The following is a 22,746-nucleotide window of genomic DNA, read 5'->3' on the forward strand; positions in this document are numbered from 1 at the left end:
ACACTAACTTCTGCCACCCTTTTTAATTCCTCTCCTCCTTCTGTCCCATCTCTCTGCCTCTTCTCTCTTCTTCTTTCTTTCCCATTATCTTTCCCCTTGTCTTTTGCTACTTGTCTTTCCCTTTAGATCCCTGTTTTCCTCCTTTCGTCTTCTCTGCTCTCTCCTGTTTCCTCTTAAGAGCTTTGCAAATATGTACTAAAGAACAAAAAGAAAAGAAAGTCTCAAGTGACTTAAAAATCACTCGACTAAATGGATGATAATTTCTCAACCATGCTTCCTCTCCTTCTAATTCCAGAGCTCTTCAGTATCCCCATCAGCCAGTTTCCGAGGTGCTGAGAAGCACAGAAACTCCACAGACTACTCCTCAGAGAGCAAAAAACAGAAAACTGAAGAAAAGGAAATTGCAGCTCGTTATGTAAGTTCATTCACCTTTGCTTTAGGGGAGGCCAGCTTGCCTTTTTATCTGCAGCCATTTTACCCTTTGACTGTTTCCAGCCAACACAGGAACACAGGATAACATCCTTTAGGAGACAAAAAACATTTGTTGCATTTATAGCTCTGTAGCCATTGGCTACGTGAAGTCCTGTGTGTGTACAGGTGTATGTGAGGATAGAATGCTTCATTTGGGCAGCTAACAGAAGACCTGAATGATCCATATTATTGTTTCTATAGGTGTATTTGCTTCCCCATTTATTTCAGAGTGGTTGGATTTTCTGTGGTTAGCTAGAATTGTTAAGGAAAAAATATAAAATCATAAAAAATGTGTTTAAATGCCTAGATGGATTCATGTGCTGAAGGATATACCAAATCTTGTGGAATAAAACATGGAGAGTCATCCAAGATCATCCCTAGCCTGGAATGAAGCTCATTTTCCTCTAGTGGCTGGGCAGGTCACAGGAGTGAAAGCAGGGAGCAAGCTGGATGGAGCAGTGTGGAGGCAGGTGGCCCCTGCTCTGCTTCCCTGCTCGTGTCCTACAGGGCTTCAGGCCTCATGAAAAGCTGAAAATCTGGATTTTTTACCTCCCAATATGCAGTTTTTTAAAATACTGACAAACCAGACCACACCTGTGTGTAGGTTGGATTTAGCCTGGGCTTGTCAGTTTGCAGCCTCTACTCTAGAGTAATAAGCCAACCATCAGCTTCAGTTTTGTAAACTGAAAAATATAATCAGGTCACCCTGTGGGTGCAGTGGGCAGTGCATCAGTCTCATAATCTGAAAAATATAATCATATTACGCACCTTCATAGCATCATCATGAGGATTAAAGAAAATAGGACATTGTCAAGTATTTAACACTGTTTGGTACAGCTCATCTTTATATGATCTGAGGAATTAGTCTGGACTTATTTAGGGTAAATGTGGTATATTTTGTTGGGGGGAGAAGATAATGCTTCTCACTTGTCAATGCAGGACAGCGATGGTGAGAAAAGTGATGACAACTTGGTGGTTGACGTTTCCAATGAGGTATGTTAGTGGCTACTTTAATTTTCTGCTCTTGTCCAGCCATATCAAAGACTACTTGTCCGAACAATTAGTATCCAAAATATTTTGAGATTTGTCATTTTGTTGTTGTTGCTGTTGTTGTTGTTTGAGGCAGGATCTTGTTCTGTTGCCCAGGCTAAAGTACAGTATTGCGACCACAGTTCACCGCAGCCTTGAACTCCTACGCTAAAGTGATTCTCCCTGCTTAGCCTCCCGAGTAGCTGGAACTACAGGCACACGCCACCATGCCTGGCGAATATTTAAATTTTTTGTGGAGATGAGGTCTCATTATGTTACCTAGGCGGGGCTCAAACTCCTGGGCTAGAATTAATTACAGGTGTGAGCCACTGCACCCGGCCCAAAACATATTCTTGATTTCTAAAGGGACCCATTTTTTATTTACATAAAAATTATATACTACTGATTTTATGTTATTGATCTTTTTCTCTTTTTTTTGTCACTGTTCTTTTCTATTAAGAGTAAAGTGTCTTTCTCTACCGCAGTGAAGGCACACCAGATCTCTGTGGTCAGCCTGCAGGTCTTATTGACGTGCAATTGGCAGATGGGTGGGGTTTTGATTTGTCTTTGGGTTTTAAATAAGTGCTATAAATACTATAATTTTGGGGCCCTCAATACTGAATATTTTCATTAGTAGTTTCAGTGAGTATTGTTATCTGTTCTAGCACATTTGTGCTTCTAAGCATGCATTAAATGCTTTTGGCTAGAAATGTCCACACCCAACATCCCCAGCGTTGTAAATGGGCTGTGCTTGCATTACTATCCTTGATGTTCCTTTGTAGGATCCATCTTCCCCTCGAGGGAGCCCAGCACATTCCCCAAGAGAGAATGGCCTGGACAAGACACGCCTGCTCAAGAAAGATGCCCCGATTAGTCCAGCCTCTATTGCATCTTCCAGCAGTACTCCCTCCTCCAAATCCAAAGAACTTAGCCTTGTAAGTAGCTCCTTACCATCTCTCTGAGTGTGGCCTCTGCCAGTTTGATGTTTGAATTTGATGTTTTTATCTTTATATTTCTCACATTTTTTACAGGGCTTTTCTTCCAAGTGTATATATATGTTCAGTATTTAAGTTTAATTGGCAAAAGTATGTAGAGCAGAATAAGTTTACTAACTTGTTGGTGATGAGTGTTTATTTTGTGATTCTTTTTGCAAGGATAGAAGAGGGATATGGGGAAATTGAGTGAAACACGTCTTAGCGAAGATGAAAAATGCACACTGGGGTTACAGAGATGGTTTTGTCGCCTGTGGTTTATGGTAAATTTAGTTTGGGGCTTGAATGTGATTTTGTTGCTAGCTTTGTTTGAATTACCAAGCTACATATGACTGCAATAATTTTCCCTTCCTATCTAAAAAGTAATCTGTCATTTACAAAAGTCTACCTTGACTCACATCACAAATCACAAATGCAAAAATGAACTGCTCACCCATCAGGATAATCTCCCTGCACCCTATTCTTCTGTGGCTGTGTAGTTAATTGCAATTTTGTGTGGTGTGTCTTTTTTCCTCACCAGTTATTTCCTTGTAACATAACATTTAAAGAATAAAGAGACAAATTCAGTTTTCTAATAACCTCCGGAATTCACAGCTAAAGGAAAGGAAATTCCTCAGTTGCTCTGCAAACTAGGAGGAATATGTCCGACAGAGGGCTAGATTGTTGGGTTTTTTAAATTTTATTTTATTTTCTCTTGGCCTTCTGGCATTCTTTTAATGGCATCTGCTCTCTGCTTAGTCTCTATGACAGTTCAGACTTGGATCTGTTTTCTAATGTGACCTGTTCACCAGGAAGCCTCTTATGACGTGAACATTCTGCCAGGAGCCCAAAGTTACCCCAGTCTTTACCAAAGCTACCGGCAAGTGGCCACAGTTAGGACATCCTGGTTTGTGAGCCTCATCTGACTCAGACCAATTTCCTAGAAATGAGCTACTCTCCTCTAAATCCAGCTTTAGTTTATGTCTTCCCAAATATTAGGTCTGCAGTCTCAAGGAATTCTTTTGTTTCTTTGTTAACGTTTCTATTAATGAAAATCAAGGCCCAAGCTGAAGAACCTCTTACATTTTTTTTCCTCCCTTCCTTTTCTTTACCTTCCTAATGTTTAAAGTCATTGTTAAAACCATGTTCTAATTGCTGGTACATGTCATTTCATCTCATTAGAATGAAAAATCTACTACTCCTGTTTCAAAGTCCAATACCCCTACTCCACGAACTGATGCGCCCACCCCAGGCAGTAACTCGACTCCCGGATTGAGGCCTGTACCTGGAAAACCACCAGGAGTTGACCCTTTGGGTTAGTAAAAAAAAGTATTTTCTATATTTTTATGCTTGTTTTTAAATAATTCAAAGAGTACAGTACATTAAAAGTGCTAATGACCAGCATTGAATGGCTGTTAGACAAAGTTACTTAACCTGAACTGAGCACCTGGGACCAACCTTGTCTGGCACATGGTAAGTGTTCAGTAGAACAGAGTGAATGAGTGAACTCTGAAGGCTTGAATGACTTTTGAGAATATTAAAATAAGCTCATTTGAACCATAGATTCTATTTTTTGACATGTTTACAAATGTCTTCACTGTTGTTTCCTGTGTTCTTCATTTTTCTTCCATCCATTTTGGTTTGCAGCCTCAAGCCTAAGGACCCCAATGGCAGTACCCTGTCCATATCCAACTCCATTTGGGATCGTGCCCCATGCTGGAATGAACGGAGAGCTGACCAGCCCTGGAGCTGCCTATGCTGGGCTCCACAACATCTCCCCTCAGATGAGCGCAGCTGCCGCTGCCGCTGCTGCTGCTGCTGCCTATGGGAGATCACCAGTGGTGCGTTTGTGAGCTTCACAAAATAATATTTTAGCACACAGAGGATTGTCATGCTTGATTGATTGCTTGATTGATTGAGACAGGGTCTCACTGTATCACCCAGGCTGGAGTGCAGTGGCATGATCTTGGCTTACTGCAGCCTCCGCCTCCCAGGCTTAAGTGATCCTCCCACCTCAGCCTCCCAAGTAGCTCAGACTACAGCATGTGCCACCATGCCCAGCTAATTTTTAAAATTTTCCATAGAGGCAGGGTTTCACCATGTTGCCCAGTCTGGTCTCGAACTCCTGGCCTCATGTGATCTGCCTGCCACAATCTCCCAAATTGCTAGGATTACAGGCATGAGCCACCATGCCTGGCCTATGTATTTTTTAATGTAATTTATATAATCTAAGGTATTTAGAGATCTGTGGGTATTTATAAATGAAGCTGCATGTAAGTATATCTTGAGATCCATTTTCTTTTGTAAGGTGAGGAAGTTTCTTTTTTATTTTATATGTCTTTTTTAAAGAATACTAATTTTAAATTTTCCAAAATGGTACTAATTCTGGAAATTTCAGACCTACAGAATTAGATCACGTAGTATAATGAATGTAATGACTCTTTGGTTTTACCATGAGCTTCAGTAATCATTAGTATAATTTTTTAATCTATGTTCCACCCTCAAGTATGATACCATTAAATCCTAAACATTTTATCATTTCATCAGTGAATACTTGTGTGTATATATCTCTGAAACCTTATTTTTTAAGGATCTATTCTCCCAGGTTTTAGAATAGATTTCGAGAAGGATAAAACAAGTCGCATGTAACTGTGCTTATTTTTGCTGTTTGCTTGGGAAAAACTATAGGTGGGATTTGATCCACACCATCACATGCGTGTGCCAGCAATACCTCCAAACCTGACAGGCATTCCAGGAGGAAAACCGTGAGTACCTTTTTGCCTCTTTACTCATTGTGTGTCAAACTCAGGTCCCTTGCTGGCCCCTTAGACTTTGAGTACCACTCGACGGTGTTGGGGGAGTTCCCATGACTTGTATTTTTTACCTTGCAAGGTATTTTTCATTTTCTCTTAGCACAAGAAGAGAAGTAATGAAGTGGGGTTTTGCAGTGTAAAATTTTGAGCTTTAATATGTAAATGCAAATTGCAGAAACATCTCCAGTAGTCAGGTCTTCTCTACATCTGTTGCGGATTTCAAGGCAATTCTTTGTTCCAAAAGTCTGATTATTATGTGCAAACCTGGATGTTCAAAATTTGAATATGTTGGGAAAAGACATGCCAAACTTCCAAAGCTGAGAGGAAACAAGGGCACTCTTACGCTACGTTCTGTTTTCAGAAAAGGTGACTTGCTCAGTTGGCTTCTTACACCATGCTGTGGGCATCTGGAGCCTCTGTATTCACAGATTCCTTGAGTTAGGAAAGACAAAACACAACATACCAGTTGTTCTAGCCTCCTCTTGTACATTGTGATCTCTCACCAGATCTCATTCCAAATACTTTATTTTAATCTAATGCACCTTTTTATTACTACCTAGTCACAGTTGTCTCTGCTAATTGGCTTCATCTTCCCAGAAACAAAGATTTTACTATAAAGTAGCACTGGCTCTTTCTTTAAAATCCCAGCTGGCTGCTTTCTCTCTCCTCTCCTTTGGGAAGCCTCCCCCGCAGATCCTCCATGGCCTTGTTAGTCACCTGTGTGTGTGCATTTATTCTCATCACTCTGTCCGTGGGCATCCCCTCTGTCACTACACATGCCGTATATGTGCTACCTCCCCAGTCTCCAGGGCTATCCAGACCTGACCCTCAGTAGCAGCTCAAGGCCCCTTCTCCCAGAGGCTTCCCTGGTAGCTTTGCCTGCCTTGAGGCATTTTGTTGTTACTGTCCTTCTTCCTGCAAAACTTTCTGTGGCTTAGTGTCTCATTTAGTTATCTAAGATGTCATTATGTCAGAGCATTCTGCCCTGACAGCCCTATTATCCCTCTCTCCCTTCCTCCCTATTATTCTCTCCTGTTCTACTACCTTTCTAATGCTTATTTGTAGCCATTTTCTGCCTCTCCCTCTTGCCTATAAGTTCCATGAACGCAGAACAGAGCTTTCTGTTGTTCAGTTTTAGAAGTAGTCTCACTGCCTAGCATGGTACGTGGTTCGTAGTGGTGCTCACAGTATGGATTTGCTCAGGGAACGGATGTGTGCTGATCTCTCTTCTCGGACCTCCCATTGCTTGTTTATTCACTCCCTCACACTCGGGCACCTAGTTTTCACCCTAGTGTTAATTGCGTGCCCTCTTCTCCCCACATCCCTTCAGTGTTGCCTAACCTAGACCCTCTCTTTACTTTCCATCTGAGGAATCCGAATCTCAGTTCTTCCTTTTGTAACATATTAATACTTCTTCACAGACTCTACCCTAACCTTTCTTGTTGCATCAAACACAGTGCTGGCTCCATAGCCAAGTTGCTTGGTAAATATTAGACTGATTAATAGGGGAGAAAAGACAAATTACAGTTCCTCGAGAGTTGAAGGTATGAATATCAGTTACCATACAATTCTGTGTACCTGTATGTGTCTTGCAAATAGTTGTTGACTGACTGACAACTCTTATTGACCAAGAACTCTGAGGTATTTGAAGGTGAAAATTGGGTCTACTTCAAGCAATGCTAAATAACAAGGTAGTACGATTAATCAAATAATGACCCAGATACCTACAAGTTCCATATGAACTTGTGGGGAAAGTGGAAGGGTTCCTTTAGGGAAGAAGTACTATCCCTTTTTTATGGTCACTTCTTAGGTAACCAACAGTTGTACTCAGAGCTACAGCATAACCACTAGAGTGAATGAGATGATGCTTCTTGCCTCAGCTGCTGCTTCGAGGCGCAAGGGGTATAAGTGTCTTTAAGGAAACACCTTGGCTAGGGGATTTGGACCAGTTAAACCACTGTGGAGTCATAGCCGCTCTGACTCAGGTCGTGCTTCTGAGTCTTGAGCTGACTTCCCTTCATCAGTTTTGACTTTTGGTTTTATAAAATGTTTAAATATTTAAGATCCTTTTAAGTGAGTTAATGCATTAGAGGATTGTTGAGAATTTGTGTTTATGAGAGTAACAGTCACATCTACTGCAAGTGGCAAATGACACTTTACCAGGAAAATGACCCTTTACCAAAAAGCATGTGGTGCAGTCAACAGGGTATGGTTTTGGGAGTGTGACAGATCCCAGTTTGAATTTAGACTCTGCCAGTTGAATTTCATCTCTTCTCTCCACTGAGAGGAGTGGCTTTATGCACAGTTTCTTTGTGAGCTTGAGTCGGCTCATCCGTGAATCAGGGATGGCACCTCCTCAACAAGAAGGATGTGAAGATAGGAAGTAAGATAATATGTTGTGTGTTCCTTGAGTACCACATTTGTTACATGGTGGCTGTTTAGTCAACCCCAGCCTTATTTCCCTTTCAGCTTTGTCCCAGCATATTATCCATTTTTCACCTACTTATGTAGTAGGAGGTACAGTGTGTTTTAGGGGCAGAAGTGACCCAAGAAGATGGGTCATTGGTGTGTCTTTATGTAACAGAGCATGAAGGCATATAAAGTTATATTGACTTATATGCACATAGAGATAATATACTTTTATTACAGATTTTTATAGCAGAAATGAAAAAAACAGTTATGTGGCTCTCCAGATCAAAAGATACAGAATTGTGCAACGTTGTCTTGTGCATATTTTTCAAAACAAAACTTTAAGTGTGCTAGAAAATAAAACAAAAAATCATCCATCCTCCTCCATCACACATACCCACAATGTAGCTACCTTTCTCCAGAAAGACTTATAAAAGTTGTGCGTCTCTGTTCTAATTATTTCACACAATGAATTGCTAGATATTATCAGAAATTATAATTAAATGCATGTTCCAAATTAATAAAATGGTGTTTATTATATAATTCTCATTGAGTGCTCTTGTCTGTTCAGGTGAATTAGCAGAGGTTCTACTCCATATATAGTTGGAATGACAACATAGTTTAATTTCAACATAAGCCAAAAATGGCCTTTCTCCTTCACCTGCTACTCAAATGAGACTTCTATGGCTAGTGTATAAGTATTTGATTAAAATCACGGTACTAATTGTATGGGATATGACATGTGAACAGAGCAAAAATAAAAGATCTCAGGTTAGTGGATTATAGGCTGCTCACAATTCAGAAATCTGACTCTTTTGCATTGGTTTATTTTTATAAAGCAAGATTTTCAAATGAGAATAATGCCTGGTACATGGTAAAAACCTTCAACAAGTATTTGTTGGCTAACTCACTGGTCTGTGTGCTACTTAGAACCAAGGTTTTCTATCATATGTCAATGTAAAATACAATAACCAGACCTCATTGTGACCTCAAGGTCGAATCCCATCTTGTGACACATTGGAAATGTGGAGAAGGTATTGTGCACCTGAGAGATGAGCACAGCACAGCAAAACTGGGCCTCAGAGAGGAGAATGAGGGGAAGGTGGGAAAGCCAGCAACCTTCTTTAAATATGCAGGGTCTTTGTCAAGATGATAATCCATATATAATGAGTTTGATACACATGTTTTTAAAAAAGCAAATTGCATGTGTCTGGATTGTTCAAAGTGTAGTTATGTCAGAAAGTCCAAGCCTAGCATTTTCTTCAACTGTCTCTTATTCTCATCGCCATGTTTGTTGGAGAGCCACTCTTTGCTCGTAGCAGCTTAACCTGTGGGGTGTATGTTTGTGTTGAGAGGAGTTCAGGTCACTCTATTTCTCTCCCTCCAGCGCTGTATTTCTAGTTATTTGTTGGGCATCTTAGCTAGGGATCTTGAGTGTATGTTACTTGCACCACAAATTCATTATATTCAGAAAGTACTTCTGTAAATTAGGTCCTCTTCCCAGTTTGCCCTTTTTTTGGTAATTACAAGTACCACGTTTCTTTTTTCCTGAGCTCAGAAACTCAAGTTACTCTAGTTCCTCCTCACATCTCATCAATTTAGTCCTGTAGGATTTTATGTCCACTGTACCTTCTAACTTGTCATCCTTGCCCTTGCCTAATTCAGGCCCCCCAGTACCTCTTATTTCAATTGTTGGAACAATTATTGTTGTTGTTGTTTGAGAGAGAGTCTCGATCTGTCGCCCAGGCTGGAGTGTAATGGCTTAATCTCAGCTCACTGCAACCTCTGCCTCCTGGGTTCAAATGATTCACATGCCTCAGCCTCCCAAGTAGCTGGGATTACAGGCACATGCACCACCATGCCTGGCTAATTTTTATGTATTTTTAGTAGACATGAGGTTTCACTGACTGGTCTTCGAACTCCTGACCTCAAGTGATCCATCCCCCTTGGCCTCCCAAAATGCTGGGATTACAGATGTGAGCTACCACGCCCAACAGGAATAATTGTTTTTAATTCCTCCTGTCCATCCTACTCCTTACTACTAAGTTTATTTTATGAATAGCTTTGCCCAGTAATGGCACACTCCCTCTATCCCTCAAAAATCCCTTCAGTCAATTCTGGGAAGGTCTCAGGCTGGCATTCTGTTCCTTCCCTTTTATAGCATTACATTGATTTAATTATATAGAGATATAGATCTGGTATGTTTTTTCAGACTGTGCTTGGCCAGTTCTTCTATCCACCTACTGTGTGGTTATTGTTGAATGATTTCCTGGATTAAAACCAGCTCATTTCACCTCATCCTTTTGGAACTTTTGTTCTCTGCTATTCTTGCTATCTGGAATATTTTTTCCATCTTTCTCTTTACTTGATGATATCTTTTCACTCTTTAAAAACCCATTTCTATTACCATGTCTCTCTCTCATGCAACATAAGCTCTATCTTTCCTTTTCAAAACACTTCAGAATACTTTCCATTAGAATGTGACCTGATATTGTAGTCACTTCTGTACTTTTCTCTTATCATGCTAACTAGATTGTTAGTCACTTGTGGACAAGACCAGGTGCATTACCTAACTTTGTATCCTTAGCATGACATTTGCATCAGAGTATATGGATGGGAGATGTTTAATATAGTGGTGCATTAAATTAGTTAGAAACAGAATAGTCCTTTGCGCCTGGGTTTCTCTGATTCCTGGCTATGCTGACTTCCCTCATACCTTCCAGGAGTCTTTGCTAGTTACACTCAAAGAGTCTATCGAAATCTGATAATAAGTATGTACTAGAGCTTTGTTGTTGCCAGTTCTGAGTGCCTGCTATGTATGTTAATAGCAAACAGAGGGCCACATTAATGAAAGCAGGCTCTTGGAATTCATCTGGACCCTTGAAAGGACTCTTTCCGGGAACATAGTAGGTGCTCACAGAGTGGTTGTGATTGAGGTGAAGGCTGTCCTGTTGAAGACCTTGAAGGAAATGGTGTGCCTGTTTTCTTAACTATTTAAAATCTCAGTGCTCTTTAAAAACCATTTAGTGACTCTAGACTAGAGAATGAGATGACTTTCCTAATAAATTATCATTAAGAATGTATAACACCATCTAAACTTTGAATAATCTTCCTTTCCCTTCCTTTAAGATTTAGTCTTCATGACCTCCTAATTGCTAAATCAATTAGCCTTTTTCTCGGTCGTCATCCCTCAGAACCTCAGCCTTTAAGGAGCATTACTGCGGCCTTCTCCTTGTCTGAACTGAAATCTGGCCGTCTCCTGAGGTCACCCCTTCACCTGCAGCTCTCTACGGGGTGACCTTTCCATTTCATTCACTGACCTCAGCACCAGCAGTGGGGTTAATAATAGCTGTGGTTGCCACCCCTTCCCCAGCCTTTCCAAGAACAGAACTTTTCTACCTGTTTATGAAAACTTTGCTCCTTTCAGGCTCTTGCCATTGGACTACCTCCTCCTCCACCTTGTTGGAAGTATTTCCCCAGTGTATTAAAGACTTGATACACGGCTGAGAGTCTGCCACCACCCAGAGGCTGCCGTAATCCTGGTTGACTCTGGTATCTACAAAGACAACCCCCCAACATCTTCATCGTGGTCTTGGACCCCCTCATCTCTAGTGAACATCTGCCTTCCTCACCTTCAGTTACCTGTATTTACATGTTCACAAAGAAGAGCTTGTCATCCATCACCCCTGTGTCCCCTCCAGATTCTAATCATCCCATCCAGTACAACCTACTGTGGCTCCAGTCAGCCGGAGTGCTCCACGTTCTACTTCCAACTTACTACTGTCTCCCAAGCTCTAGCCACTTCTTCTCCCCTAGATTACTGTGTAGTCCCCAGACTAGTTGTCTTTCGTTTTGCCACCTACACTCCATTCTTCACCCAGCAATCAGAAGATCATTTGAAGACGTTAACTGAATTGTGTCACTTTTTTTGCACAAGTCTCCAGATTCACATTTGTACTCATCACAGCCTACATGGCCCTTTTTAGTTTGGCCTTACCTGTCCCTTCATATCCTGTATGCTGTCCACCGAATGCACTCTGGCCTCCTTGCTTATTTCTGGTCAAGGCCTTTGCATTTGCCGTTCCCTGAGCCTGGCACATTCCCCATTACTTATTTGTAAGGCCTGTGTCGTTCCTTCAGCTCTCAGCCCATATGCTGCCTCTTCAGAGAGGGCCACCTGACTGCCACTCTGTGCACCCCTACTCTCTTTTATCTGAAACTGTGTGTGTATATTTAATGCTATTTTCCACTGTCTGAGGTTACTTATTTATATTTATCTGTTACCTGTTTTCCCCTCTGGGATGTAGATTAGTGTAAGGATAGGGACTTTGTGGGTATTGTTCACCTCCGATTTCCCAGCACCTGATGGTAACTAGAACATACGAAGCATTTAGGAAGTATTTGCTGAATAAATGAATAATTAGCATGCTCTCTTGCTCTGGCCTTTGAATTTGCCATACTCCTAATCATCATACTGTCTTCAGACAATTTGTACCCATTCTTAATATTGCAGCCCCATTGCCATTTCCTCTGTCCTTTTCACTCTGTCAAATTCCTAGACTACCATGCATTGTTCATCACACTGACCATCTGACATTTTGATAGTTATTTATGTGCATATCTCACTAATGAATGTGCCCCTCAGGCTGTAACTTCAGGAGAACAAGGTGTGTGCATTTCTTTCTTATTCCATGCTTTACCATAGTGCTTGGCACACTGGGATACTCAAGAAATGTGTGTTAAGTGAATGAATCTTAGTAAATTGTCATGTGATTGAACATCTTCTCTCCCTTTCTGTTTTATTATCTCTACTAATAATTTAATTCCATGACTACTCTGGCTGGAGATTCCTTAAATGTCCACATTCTTTGGGATTCTGTATCTGGTCTGCTTCTCACTGCATAATCTGCTCTGGGATTCTTATTTCCGGCCCCTTAGCTTCAGACATCACTTCTTTATGGATGGTTTCTAACCTGACCTCTCTCCTGAATCATAGCTGTTTGGATTTCTGCCCTAAGTTCAAGAAAACCAATTCCTTCACCTCCCTGTAGGTGTACCTTTGAGTTATGCTTCCCTGTCATCTTCACTAGGTAATGCAGTCTACCTGGTCACCCAGGTTCTAAGCCCGAGGGTCCTCTTCAGCATCTCTCTCTCAGGTCACCCATCCAGTGTATCTCCAAGTCCTGTTGATTTGATGCAAGAAACGTCTTCTGTCCATTGGCTTCCTAGCTTCCCACATCCTTCCCCTCCAGCAAGTCTCACGTACTATGTTCTTCTGCAACACTCTGTAATCTGCAGAGGAAGTAAGAGCGTGCCACTGTCTGGTGCCTTCATCTTCCACAGCCTCAGTGCGTGCTTCATTTTTTCTGGGAACATTCAGGTAGTTGAGGACCATTCGATAATGGACTGAATTTTGATGAATGTGGCCGGCCTGTAAATTTTTGCCATTAAGGAACGATAAACTTTTAATTTAATTCTACAGCTTCCGCAGTTTGGTCCAGCCTCCTGTCCTTTGTGCACCCACAATGCTTTCCCTTGGTGTGTCTTTTGTGAACTACTTTCCATAAGCAGAGCAGATTCCCAAGCTCCGTGCCCAAGTAGAATAGCATTGTTTCCAAAATGGGCTGTTGTCTATGATAGTCCCCAGTATAGGCCCAGCTGCCTCCTGCCTGCCACTGATGTCTTCTGCTTCCAGAAACATGCATCACAATAGCCTCACTCGCCCCTTCCTGACTTCGTGCCCTAAAAATAAAAATGAGTGTGTTGAGGGAGATGCTCTTACTTAAGTTGCATTTTAGAACCAAAAGCTTTCACCACCTGAGGGCTTTCCCTGGAAATGAACTGGAGATGGAACTGCTGAGAGATACTCACTCACAGGCGGGCCTTTGGGGCTCTCAGGACGCTTTTTTAGGTTCTCATTCCATTTGGATTTATTAGAATTTGTGATTGTCAAGTCTGATCAAGGTTTTAAGCTAGGGCTTTATCATTTTTTTTTTCTTTTCACATTTGTCATTTCAACATCTAAGCCTAGAGGCTCTTAACTCCTTAAAGCTTCCTGATTTTGGCCTACTCATCTCCCTTGGTAAGTCCCTTGCCTGAAACGAATTGATCTGTAGGGAAGGCCTCATCACAGGCCTCTGATTCATCCAAAGGAGAAGGCAATGCAGGTTTATGGAGAATCCCTGAAGGTGACTATTGCACTTGACATTGGTTATCTCATTTAATTCTGTGAGGTATAGGTAGCATTCTCTTCATTTTAGAGATTAGAACTGCAGTTCAGAGATTCTAAGTAACTACTAATGTCTCACAGCAGTTTGTACAGAGTCAGCCTGAGATCTAGCTCTGTAGCAGCCTAGCTGTATGATTCTGGAAATTATATTCTTTACACTGTATGGGTAAATTCGATTTGTTCGTAAATCACAAGTGGCCCTGAAGGTGTTTTATTTCTCATCTCATTACACTGAACAGTTAAGGGACATTTTTTACATTCCCCTCTTTCTTTTTTCCTCTCCATTGCCTTAGAGCATACTCCTTCCATGTTAGTGCAGACGGTCAGATGCAGCCTGTCCCTTTTCCCCCCGACGCCCTCATCGGACCTGGAATCCCCCGGCATGCTCGCCAGATCAACACCCTCAACCACGGGGAGGTGGTGTGCGCGGTGACCATCAGCAACCCCACGAGACACGTGTACACGGGCGGGAAGGGCTGCGTCAAGGTCTGGGACATCAGCCACCCTGGCAATAAGAGTCCTGTCTCCCAGCTCGACTGTCTGGTAAGTGAACATGGATGAACAAGACTTAGACTTTCATTCAGAAAACAGGAGGAGCTGATGAGAGAACTGTATGTATGAGCAACACCACACAGTATTGATCCCAGGCGGATAGTTGCTCTTCAGGGAATTGCGATCTTTCACTTGGAGTGTGTCTTTTGCTTCCTAGAGACACAGTGATCCAGTTCTTCATGTGTGGCATGTGCACCATACTGATTTCATTAACTCTGCCTCCCATAGGAAAAGACAAACCACTTGTTTTCCTCTCCGATGGTTAAGCAAACTAAGAGCCCATACAGTGACTTTATGAGCGTGTACCTAAATATCATCTGTCACGTGTAAAGAGTAACTTACTGCCTCATGTGGCAAATACTAGATAGCCCCTCAGCTGCTACATTGGCCTTAGCCCTTGAGTTCTTTAGGAAATGTCCGTTTAGTAGAATTTTTGCTATAGCATGAGGCTACATCAATTGAACATAATTAAATATACATAAGATTCCTGTAACCTCATGAGCTAGGAGGAACTTTTTTTTTCTGTTACTTAACACTCCATGATCAAGTCTTGCCTCTGGTGCAGCTTCATCAAATGCATGATGCCCTTTAGTCACGTAATGCAGGCCCGGGCAAAAGGAACAGACTGCCAGGGATCTACCCCTGAAACTTGCTTGCCGTTAGTAGCAGGACCTTTCAGCAGCAGAACTGAGCCTGAGTCTACCAAGGTTCCAGGTTTGGATACTCCAAGACTGTAAGAGCTCCTGCATTAGTGTACGTGTGTATCTGTGTGTGCAGATGATGCAAGCAGTTGGTTAATTTGGTGGTGGTGGGAGTGGGTATAGAGCTTTGCATTTTGATGCTAATTAAGATTAAATATCTCAGTACTACATTTTGTAGATCAAGTTTAAGTACTTCCCTAATTTCATGTAATTTTCTAGCATTAATCCACTTTATCATTGTCATAAGTATAAATGGCTCATTAAACCAGGAGGGAACACAATACTTTTATGGATTTCTGCTCTCATGTTAATGCTGTTTTCCTTTCCTCATGAGTAATCTCTTGATGGTTTTTGTCTCTACAGAACAGGGATAACTACATCCGTTCCTGCAGATTGCTCCCTGATGGTCGCACCCTAATTGTTGGAGGGGAAGCTAGTACTTTGTCCATTTGGGACCTGGCGGCTCCAACCCCACGCATCAAGGCAGAGCTGACATCCTCGGCCCCCGCCTGCTATGCCCTGGCCATCAGCCCCGATTCCAAGGTCTGCTTCTCATGCTGCAGTGACGGCAACATCGCTGTGTGGGATCTGCACAACCAGACCTTGGTGAGGTAGGTTAGCAGGATCCGTTACCAGGTTGTGAGGAGAAGCCGATTTTACCATATTTTGCCAAAGTACTGTGTATGTAGGTATGGGTGTGTGTGTGTGTGTGTGTGTGTGTGTGTGTGTGTGTAAAGAGACATCTTACTAAAAATTGTTCAGAACAGGTCCATTTTAAGATGTTAAAAACAAATTATCAGTATAAAAATCTGGTTTTCTATAGTACTTGAACTTCATAAAATGAAGTTTTTTTCCTTCCTTGACATTATACTAAAGCATCACCAATTTGTTTTAACAAAATGAGGTCAGTTTGACATAATTAATATGCATAAGGTTTCCATGACCTCATGAGCTCATTAGACATCTGTAATTTGCCATCTGTGTTTGCTAACAAACCATTATTGTTGATAGAGCCTCACTGAGAAGATTCACAGTATATGGTACTGTCTTGGGTGCCATAGACATCAGTGTATGGTACTGTCTTGAGTGCCATAGACATCTAACAGGTTCATTCCTTCAGCAGGTATTTAGCAACTCCCATGGGCCTGTGCACTGTATTTGGTGCAACTCATTCTGAAATGGTCTAGATTATCTGTTGTCCCACCTTTGAGGTTGGATAGATAAAACTTTACAAATGAGATTATAAAGGGTTGGTGTTGGTAGATGGGAAAAGCTCTGACACGATTCTCTAGGTGTCAATACCTAAGAGATTAGCAAGCAAGTAGAATGATCAGCTACAGGGTATGAAAAGGTTGTAATCAGAGGTAGCTACAAGTCACGTGTGTAAAAGAAGAGGGCTTTACTATCTGTTATTTCAAAGGACTGAAACCTATAGATTCCAAAACAAATCGTCACTTTCATTGCTTATCAGGCAGGCTCTTATGGGAAGCTGCTTCCAACCCTTTTTTTCTCCTGGTGACCTTGGTATATTTTGCCATGAGTGATTCCTGGGCCAGTAGTTCACACTGAGTATCTTTTCCAGGTGCCTTACTTGAGAGCCTCACCTTCCATCTTGCACAGCCACCCACAGACACATTGCTGCTCACTGGCAGGACTAGTTCTGTCGCTCCCTGTGCCATCTCCAGCCCTTTCTAAAAGGGAAAATTAAATTCTCTCTCCCTCATAGCACAGTGATAGAATAGGTCTCAGATTATATCTTTGATTAGTTCATATACGTGTAGGCGTGTTTCCTTTTGTTAATTTCAGGTAATTTTTTTTCCATTAGTAATATTAATCATGTTTTCATGAAAAAGTAATTAGAAGAATTCCTAAGTATTCAAAATCAAGCAAAAAGTACAGGACATTTGGCATCTCCGTTAAACTTTAATCTCTTCATATATGCTTTGTTACTACTTTGAATAATTAGAAACCATAATAAACCAAAATGAAATCTACAAATAAGGCCTGGATTGAAATTGAATCATCAAGGAATTCTAAATTGAGTTTAACTAAAAGCTAACTTTTCAAGGGCTTTCCCTCCATTTTGACATTTTCAGGCAATTCCAGGGCCACACGGACGGAGCCAGCTGTATTGACATTTCTAATGATGGCACCAAGCTCTGGACAGGCGGTTTGGACAACACGGTCAGGTCCTGGGACCTGCGTGAGGGGCGGCAGCTGCAGCAACATGACTTCACCTCCCAGGTATGATCTGTGGCTGAGGCATTTCAAAGATACGGTTTTAGGCTGAGGTGGGCAGATCACCAGGTCGGGAAATCGAGACCATCCTGGCCAACATGGTGAAACCCCATCTCTACTAAAAGTACAAAACTTAGCTGGGCATAGCGGCATGCGCCTGTAAGTCCTGGCTCCTCAGGAGGCTGTGGCAGGAGAATCGCTTGAACCTAGGAGACAGATTGCGCCACTGCACTCCAGCCTGGCGACAGAGCAAGACTCTGTCTCAAAATAAAAAAAATTAAAAAATAAAAAAGATACAGTTTTATGAAACATATCACTTACTGAAAGAGGAGGCAGTTCACTTACCATGTGATGTCACTTTTGATTCTGGATTAACCACTTTGAAATCTCATTACTTTGAAATCATCCATTTGACTTTGGTTTTCCCCTGTACAATTCAAATTATCTTGATTTTCTTCATAATTTAAGTAGTATCTGTAGAAGGGATAGTACCTCCCAGATGAAAGAAGTGTGTCCACTGTGGCCACTGTCACTATCACCTGTTTTAATTGTAGATCTTTTCTCTGGGCTACTGCCCAACTGGAGAGTGGCTTGCAGTGGGGATGGAGAACAGCAATGTGGAAGTTTTGCATGTCACCAAGCCAGACAAATACCAACTACATCTTCATGAGAGCTGTGTGTTGTCGCTCAAGTTTGCCCATTGTGGTAAGCAAACACCTTTTGTCCATTTTCTGTCAACCAGAATTGCTCCTTCCCCCTTCCTGTGTTTTTATTTCCAAGTCGAATCCTTGAGTTCATTACCATGCCCCTCTTCAGAATTCTATTACTTCCTGATACATGCCTGCTTCCCCAACACCATGTAATTTTCTGGCATTAATCCACTTTAACCTTAAGGATTAATGACTCATTAAATCCAGAAAGATAGGCTTTATTTTTGAAGTGAAAGTTACTTTCTTACAAATGGATGAGTTTTCTGTGAATAGTTTGATGTTCTATAAAGCACATCTTGGTGTCTGACAAAGTAACACAAACATTGCCTTTTTCAAAACCCTTTACCTGTAGGCAAATGGTTTGTAAGCACTGGAAAGGACAACCTTCTGAATGCCTGGAGAACACCTTATGGGGCCAGTATATTCCAGGTAACATGGAACTTGTTAACTACCACTTATGTTTGTTTAATCAAACTCTCTGTGCATTCTCTCAGATTAATAATGTGCAGAAGTGTCCTGGCAGGTCAGAGCTAGTATTATGCACATTGTACAGAGAAGGAAACTGTGTCCAAGGGGAGGTTAAGTGTCACAGCAAAGCCATGGAGCTGGGGATAGTCCCCAGTGTTCTGCGCTCAGAGCCAGTGCTGTGCCTGATTCAGTGCTCACTGTTGCTTCATCATCAATTCCTTTTTGGAGTAGAGGTTTTATGTCTTCTGGGAATTTTGTACATGTATGTCTTTTTTAATTTTTAATTTTAAAAGTTGAGCATTTTGCTTAAATACGCTCTTGTTAGTAGTAGTAGTTTTTTTATTTTTTTTTTTCCAAAGACGAGTGCTATGGAAACGTTTGATAAAAATCGGTTTTATAAACTTTTATTTTTCCTATTGACTCAGTGGAACTTTGTATAGCTTGTGAAATTATTTGTAGAAGGACCAAATTGTAGACATAGTACCCATACGTGCACGTGTGCACACACACTCTCTCCCCCTCTCTCCTACTGGTACATGAGAATTTCATAGGCAAAGTGAAAGACTCGCCTTTATTAACCTTCTATATTTAGGATGTTATTTCCTAGTGTTCTTTTTTAGAAGTAATATAATAGACTTCCAGTTTTCTTGACCAAGTGATATTAAGTCATCGTAAAGTAGATTAATTCCATCGAATCCAAAATAGTATGCAAGATAATCAGTAGGGCAAAAAAAGCCAATTGTTGCAGCCATGAAACTTCTACTTTTTTTTTTTATTTATTTTTCTTTTTTATTATACTTTAAGTTCTAGGGTACATGTGCACAACATGCAGGTTTATTACATATGTATACAAATGCCATGTTGGTGTGCTGCACCCATTAACTCGTCATTTACATTAGGTATATCTCCTAATGCTATCCTTCCCCACTCCCCCACCCCACAACAGACTTCAGTGTGTGATGAAGTGACATCACTTCCTGTGTCCAGGTTATCTCATTGTTCAGTTCCCACCTATGAGTGAGAACGTGCAGTGTTTGGTTTTCTGTTCTTGTGATAGTTTGCTGAGAATGATGGTTTCCAGCTGCATCCATGTCCCTACAAAGGACACGAACTCATCCTTTTTTATGGCTGCATAGTATTCCATGGTGTATATGTGCCACATTTTTCTTAATCCAGTTTGTCACTGATGGGCATTTGGGTTGGTTCCAAGTTTTGCTGTTGTGAATAGTGCCGCCATAAACATACATGTGCATGTGTCTTTATAGCAGCATGATTTATAATCCTTTGGGTATATACCCAATAATGGGATGGCTAGGTCAAATGGTATTTCTAGTTCTAGATCCTTGAGGAATTGCCACACTGTCTTCCACAATGGTTGAACTCATTTACAGTCCCACCAACAGTGTAAAAGTGTTCCTATTTCTCCACATCCTCTCCAGCATCTGTTGTTTCCTCACTTTTTAATGATCGCCATTCTAACTGGTGTGAGATGGTATCTCATTGTGGTTTTGATTTGCGTTTCTCTGATGGCCAGTGATGATGATCATTTTTTCATGTGTCTGTTGGCTGCATAAGTGATGTCTTCTTTAGAGAAGTGTCTATTTTTATCCTTTGCCCACTTTTTGATGGAATTGTTTTTTTCTTGTAAATTTGTTTGAGTTATTTGTAGGTTCTGGATATTAGCCCTTTGTCAGATGAGTAGATTGCAAAAATTTTCTCCCATTCTGTAGGTTGCCTGTTCACTCTGATGGTAGTTTCTTTTGCTGTGCAGAAGCTCTTTAGTGTAATTAGATCCCATTTGTCAATTTTGGCTTTCATTGCCATTGCTTTTGGTGTTTTAGACATGAAGTCCTTGCCCATGCCTATGTCCTGAATAGGTATTACCTAGGTTTTCTTCTAGGGTTTTTATGATTTTAGGTCTAGCATTTAAGTCTCTAATCCATCTTGAATTAATTTTTGTATAAGGCTTAAGGAAAGGATCCAGTTTCAGCTTTCTACGTATGGCTAGCCAATTTTCCCAGTACCATTTGTTAAATAGGGAATCCTTTCCCCATTTCTTGTTTTTCTCAGGTTTGTCAAAGATCAGATGGTTGTAGATGTGTGGTGTTATTTCTGAGGGCTCTGTTGTGTTCCATTGGTCTATATCTCTGTTTTTGGTACCAGTACCATGCTGTTTTGGTTACTGTAGCCTTGTAGTATAGTTTGAAGTCAGGTAGCATGGTGCCTCCAGCTTTGTTCTTTAGGCTTAGGATTGTCTTGGCAATGAGGGTTCTTTTTTGGTTCCATATGAACTTTAAAGTAGTTTTTTCCAATTCTGTGAAGAAAGTCATTGGTGGCTTAATGGGGATGGCATTGAATCTATAAATTACCTTGGGCAGTATGGCCATTTTCACGATATTGATTCTTCCTATCCATGAGCATGGAATGTTCTTCCATTTGTTTGTGTCCTCTTTTATTTCATTGAGCAGAGGTTTGTAGTTCTCCTTGAAGAGGTCCTTGACATCCCTTGTAAGTTGGATTCCTAGGTATTTTATTCTCTTTGAAACAATTGTGTATGGTAGTTCACTCATGATTTGGCTCTCTGTTTGTCTGCTATTGGTGTATAAGAATGCTAGTGACTTTTGCACATTGATTTTGTATCCTGAGACTGCTGAAGTTGCATATCAGCTTGAGGATATTTTGGGCTGAGACGATGGAGTTTTCTAAATATACAATCATGTCATCTGCAAACAGGAACAATTTGACTTTCTCTTTTCCTAATTGAATACCTTTTATTTCTTTCTCTTGTCTGATTGCCCTGGCCAGAACTTCCAACACTATATTGAATAGGAGTGGTGAGAGAGGGCATCCCTGTCTTGTGCCATTTTTCAAGAGAAATGCTTCCAGTTTTTTCCCATTGAGTGTGATATTGGCTGTGGGTTTGTCATAAATAGCTCTTACTATTTTGAGATATGTTCCATCAATACCAAATTTATTGAGAGTTTTTATCATGAAGGGCTGTTGAATTTTGTCAAAGGCCTAAGCATCTATTGAGATAATCATATGTTTTTTGTCTTTGGTTGTGTTTATATGCTGGATTACATTTATTGATTTGCGTATGTTGAACCAGCCTTGCATCCCAGGGTTTGAAGCCCACTTGATCATAGTGTATAAGCTTTTTGATGTGCTGCTGGATTCAGTTTGCAAGTATTTTATTGAGGATTTTTGCATTGATGTTTCATCAGGGATATTGATCTAAAATTCTCTTTTTTTGTTGTGTCTCTGCCAGGCTTTGGTATCAGGATGATGTTGGCCTCATAAAATGAGTTAGGGAGGATTCCCTCTTTTTCTATTGATTGGAGTAATTTCAGAAGGAATGCTACCAGCTCCTCCTTGTACTCTGGTAGAATTTGACTGTGAATCTGTCTGGTCCTGGACTTTTTTTGGTTGGTAGGCTATTAATTATTGCCTCAATTTTAGAGCCTGTTATTGGTCTGTTCACAGATTCACCTTCTTCTTGGTTTAGTCTTGGGAGAGTATGTGTGTCCAGGAATGTATCCATTTCTTCTAGGTTTTCTAGTTTATTTGCCTAGAGGTGTTTATAGTATTCTTTGATGGTAGTTTGTATTTCCGTGGGGTCGGTGGTGGTATCCCCTTTATCATTTTTTATTGTGTCTGTTTGATTCTTCTCTCTTTTCTTCTTTATTAGTCTTGCTAGCGGTCTATCAATTTCAGTTTTGTTGGTCTTTTCAAAAAACCAGCTCCTGGATTCATTGATTTTTTGAAGGGTTTTTTTTGTGTCTCTATCTCCTTCAGTTCTGCTCTGATCTTAGTTATTTCTTGCCTTCTGCTAGCTTTTGAATGTGTTTGCTCTTGCTTCTCCAGTTCTTTTAATTGTGATGTTAGAGTGTCAATTTTAGATCTTTCTTGCTTTCTCTTGTGGGCACTTAGTGCTATAAATTTCCCTCTACACACTGCTTTAAATGTGTCTCAGAGATTCTGGTATGTTGTATCTTTGTTCTCATTGGTTTCAAAGAACATCTTTATTTCTGCCTTCATTTCGTTATGTACCCAGTAGTCATTCAGGAGCAGGTTGTTCAGTTTCCATGTAGTTGAGCGGTTTTGATTGAGTTTCTTAATCCTGAGTTCTAGTTTGATTACACTGTGGTCTGAGAG

General features: G+C 40.9%; 1 protein-coding gene across 1 annotated transcript in view; it reads left to right on the forward strand.

The window, feature by feature from the left end:
* The window catches only part of LOC104670683 (TLE family member 4, transcriptional corepressor), a 115,224-nt gene that overhangs the window by 86,831 nt on the left and 5,647 nt on the right, over positions 1-22,746 (forward strand). The window contains exons 5-15 of the mRNA XM_030919701.1: positions 296-415; positions 1,411-1,464; positions 2,283-2,435; positions 3,654-3,786; positions 4,119-4,312; positions 5,160-5,236; positions 14,216-14,465; positions 15,539-15,786; positions 17,272-17,419; positions 17,968-18,118; positions 18,476-18,552. Of these exons, the coding sequence (XP_030775561.1) occupies positions 296-415; positions 1,411-1,464; positions 2,283-2,435; positions 3,654-3,786; positions 4,119-4,312; positions 5,160-5,236; positions 14,216-14,465; positions 15,539-15,786; positions 17,272-17,419; positions 17,968-18,118; positions 18,476-18,552 (1,605 nt within the window). The remainder of the gene's footprint in view (positions 1-295; positions 416-1,410; positions 1,465-2,282; positions 2,436-3,653; positions 3,787-4,118; positions 4,313-5,159; positions 5,237-14,215; positions 14,466-15,538; positions 15,787-17,271; positions 17,420-17,967; positions 18,119-18,475; positions 18,553-22,746) is intronic.

The sequence above is a fragment of the Rhinopithecus roxellana genome, chromosome 16 (assembly GCF_007565055.1).
Source record: "Rhinopithecus roxellana isolate Shanxi Qingling chromosome 16, ASM756505v1, whole genome shotgun sequence".
Classification (NCBI taxonomy): domain Eukaryota; kingdom Metazoa; phylum Chordata; class Mammalia; order Primates; family Cercopithecidae; genus Rhinopithecus; species Rhinopithecus roxellana.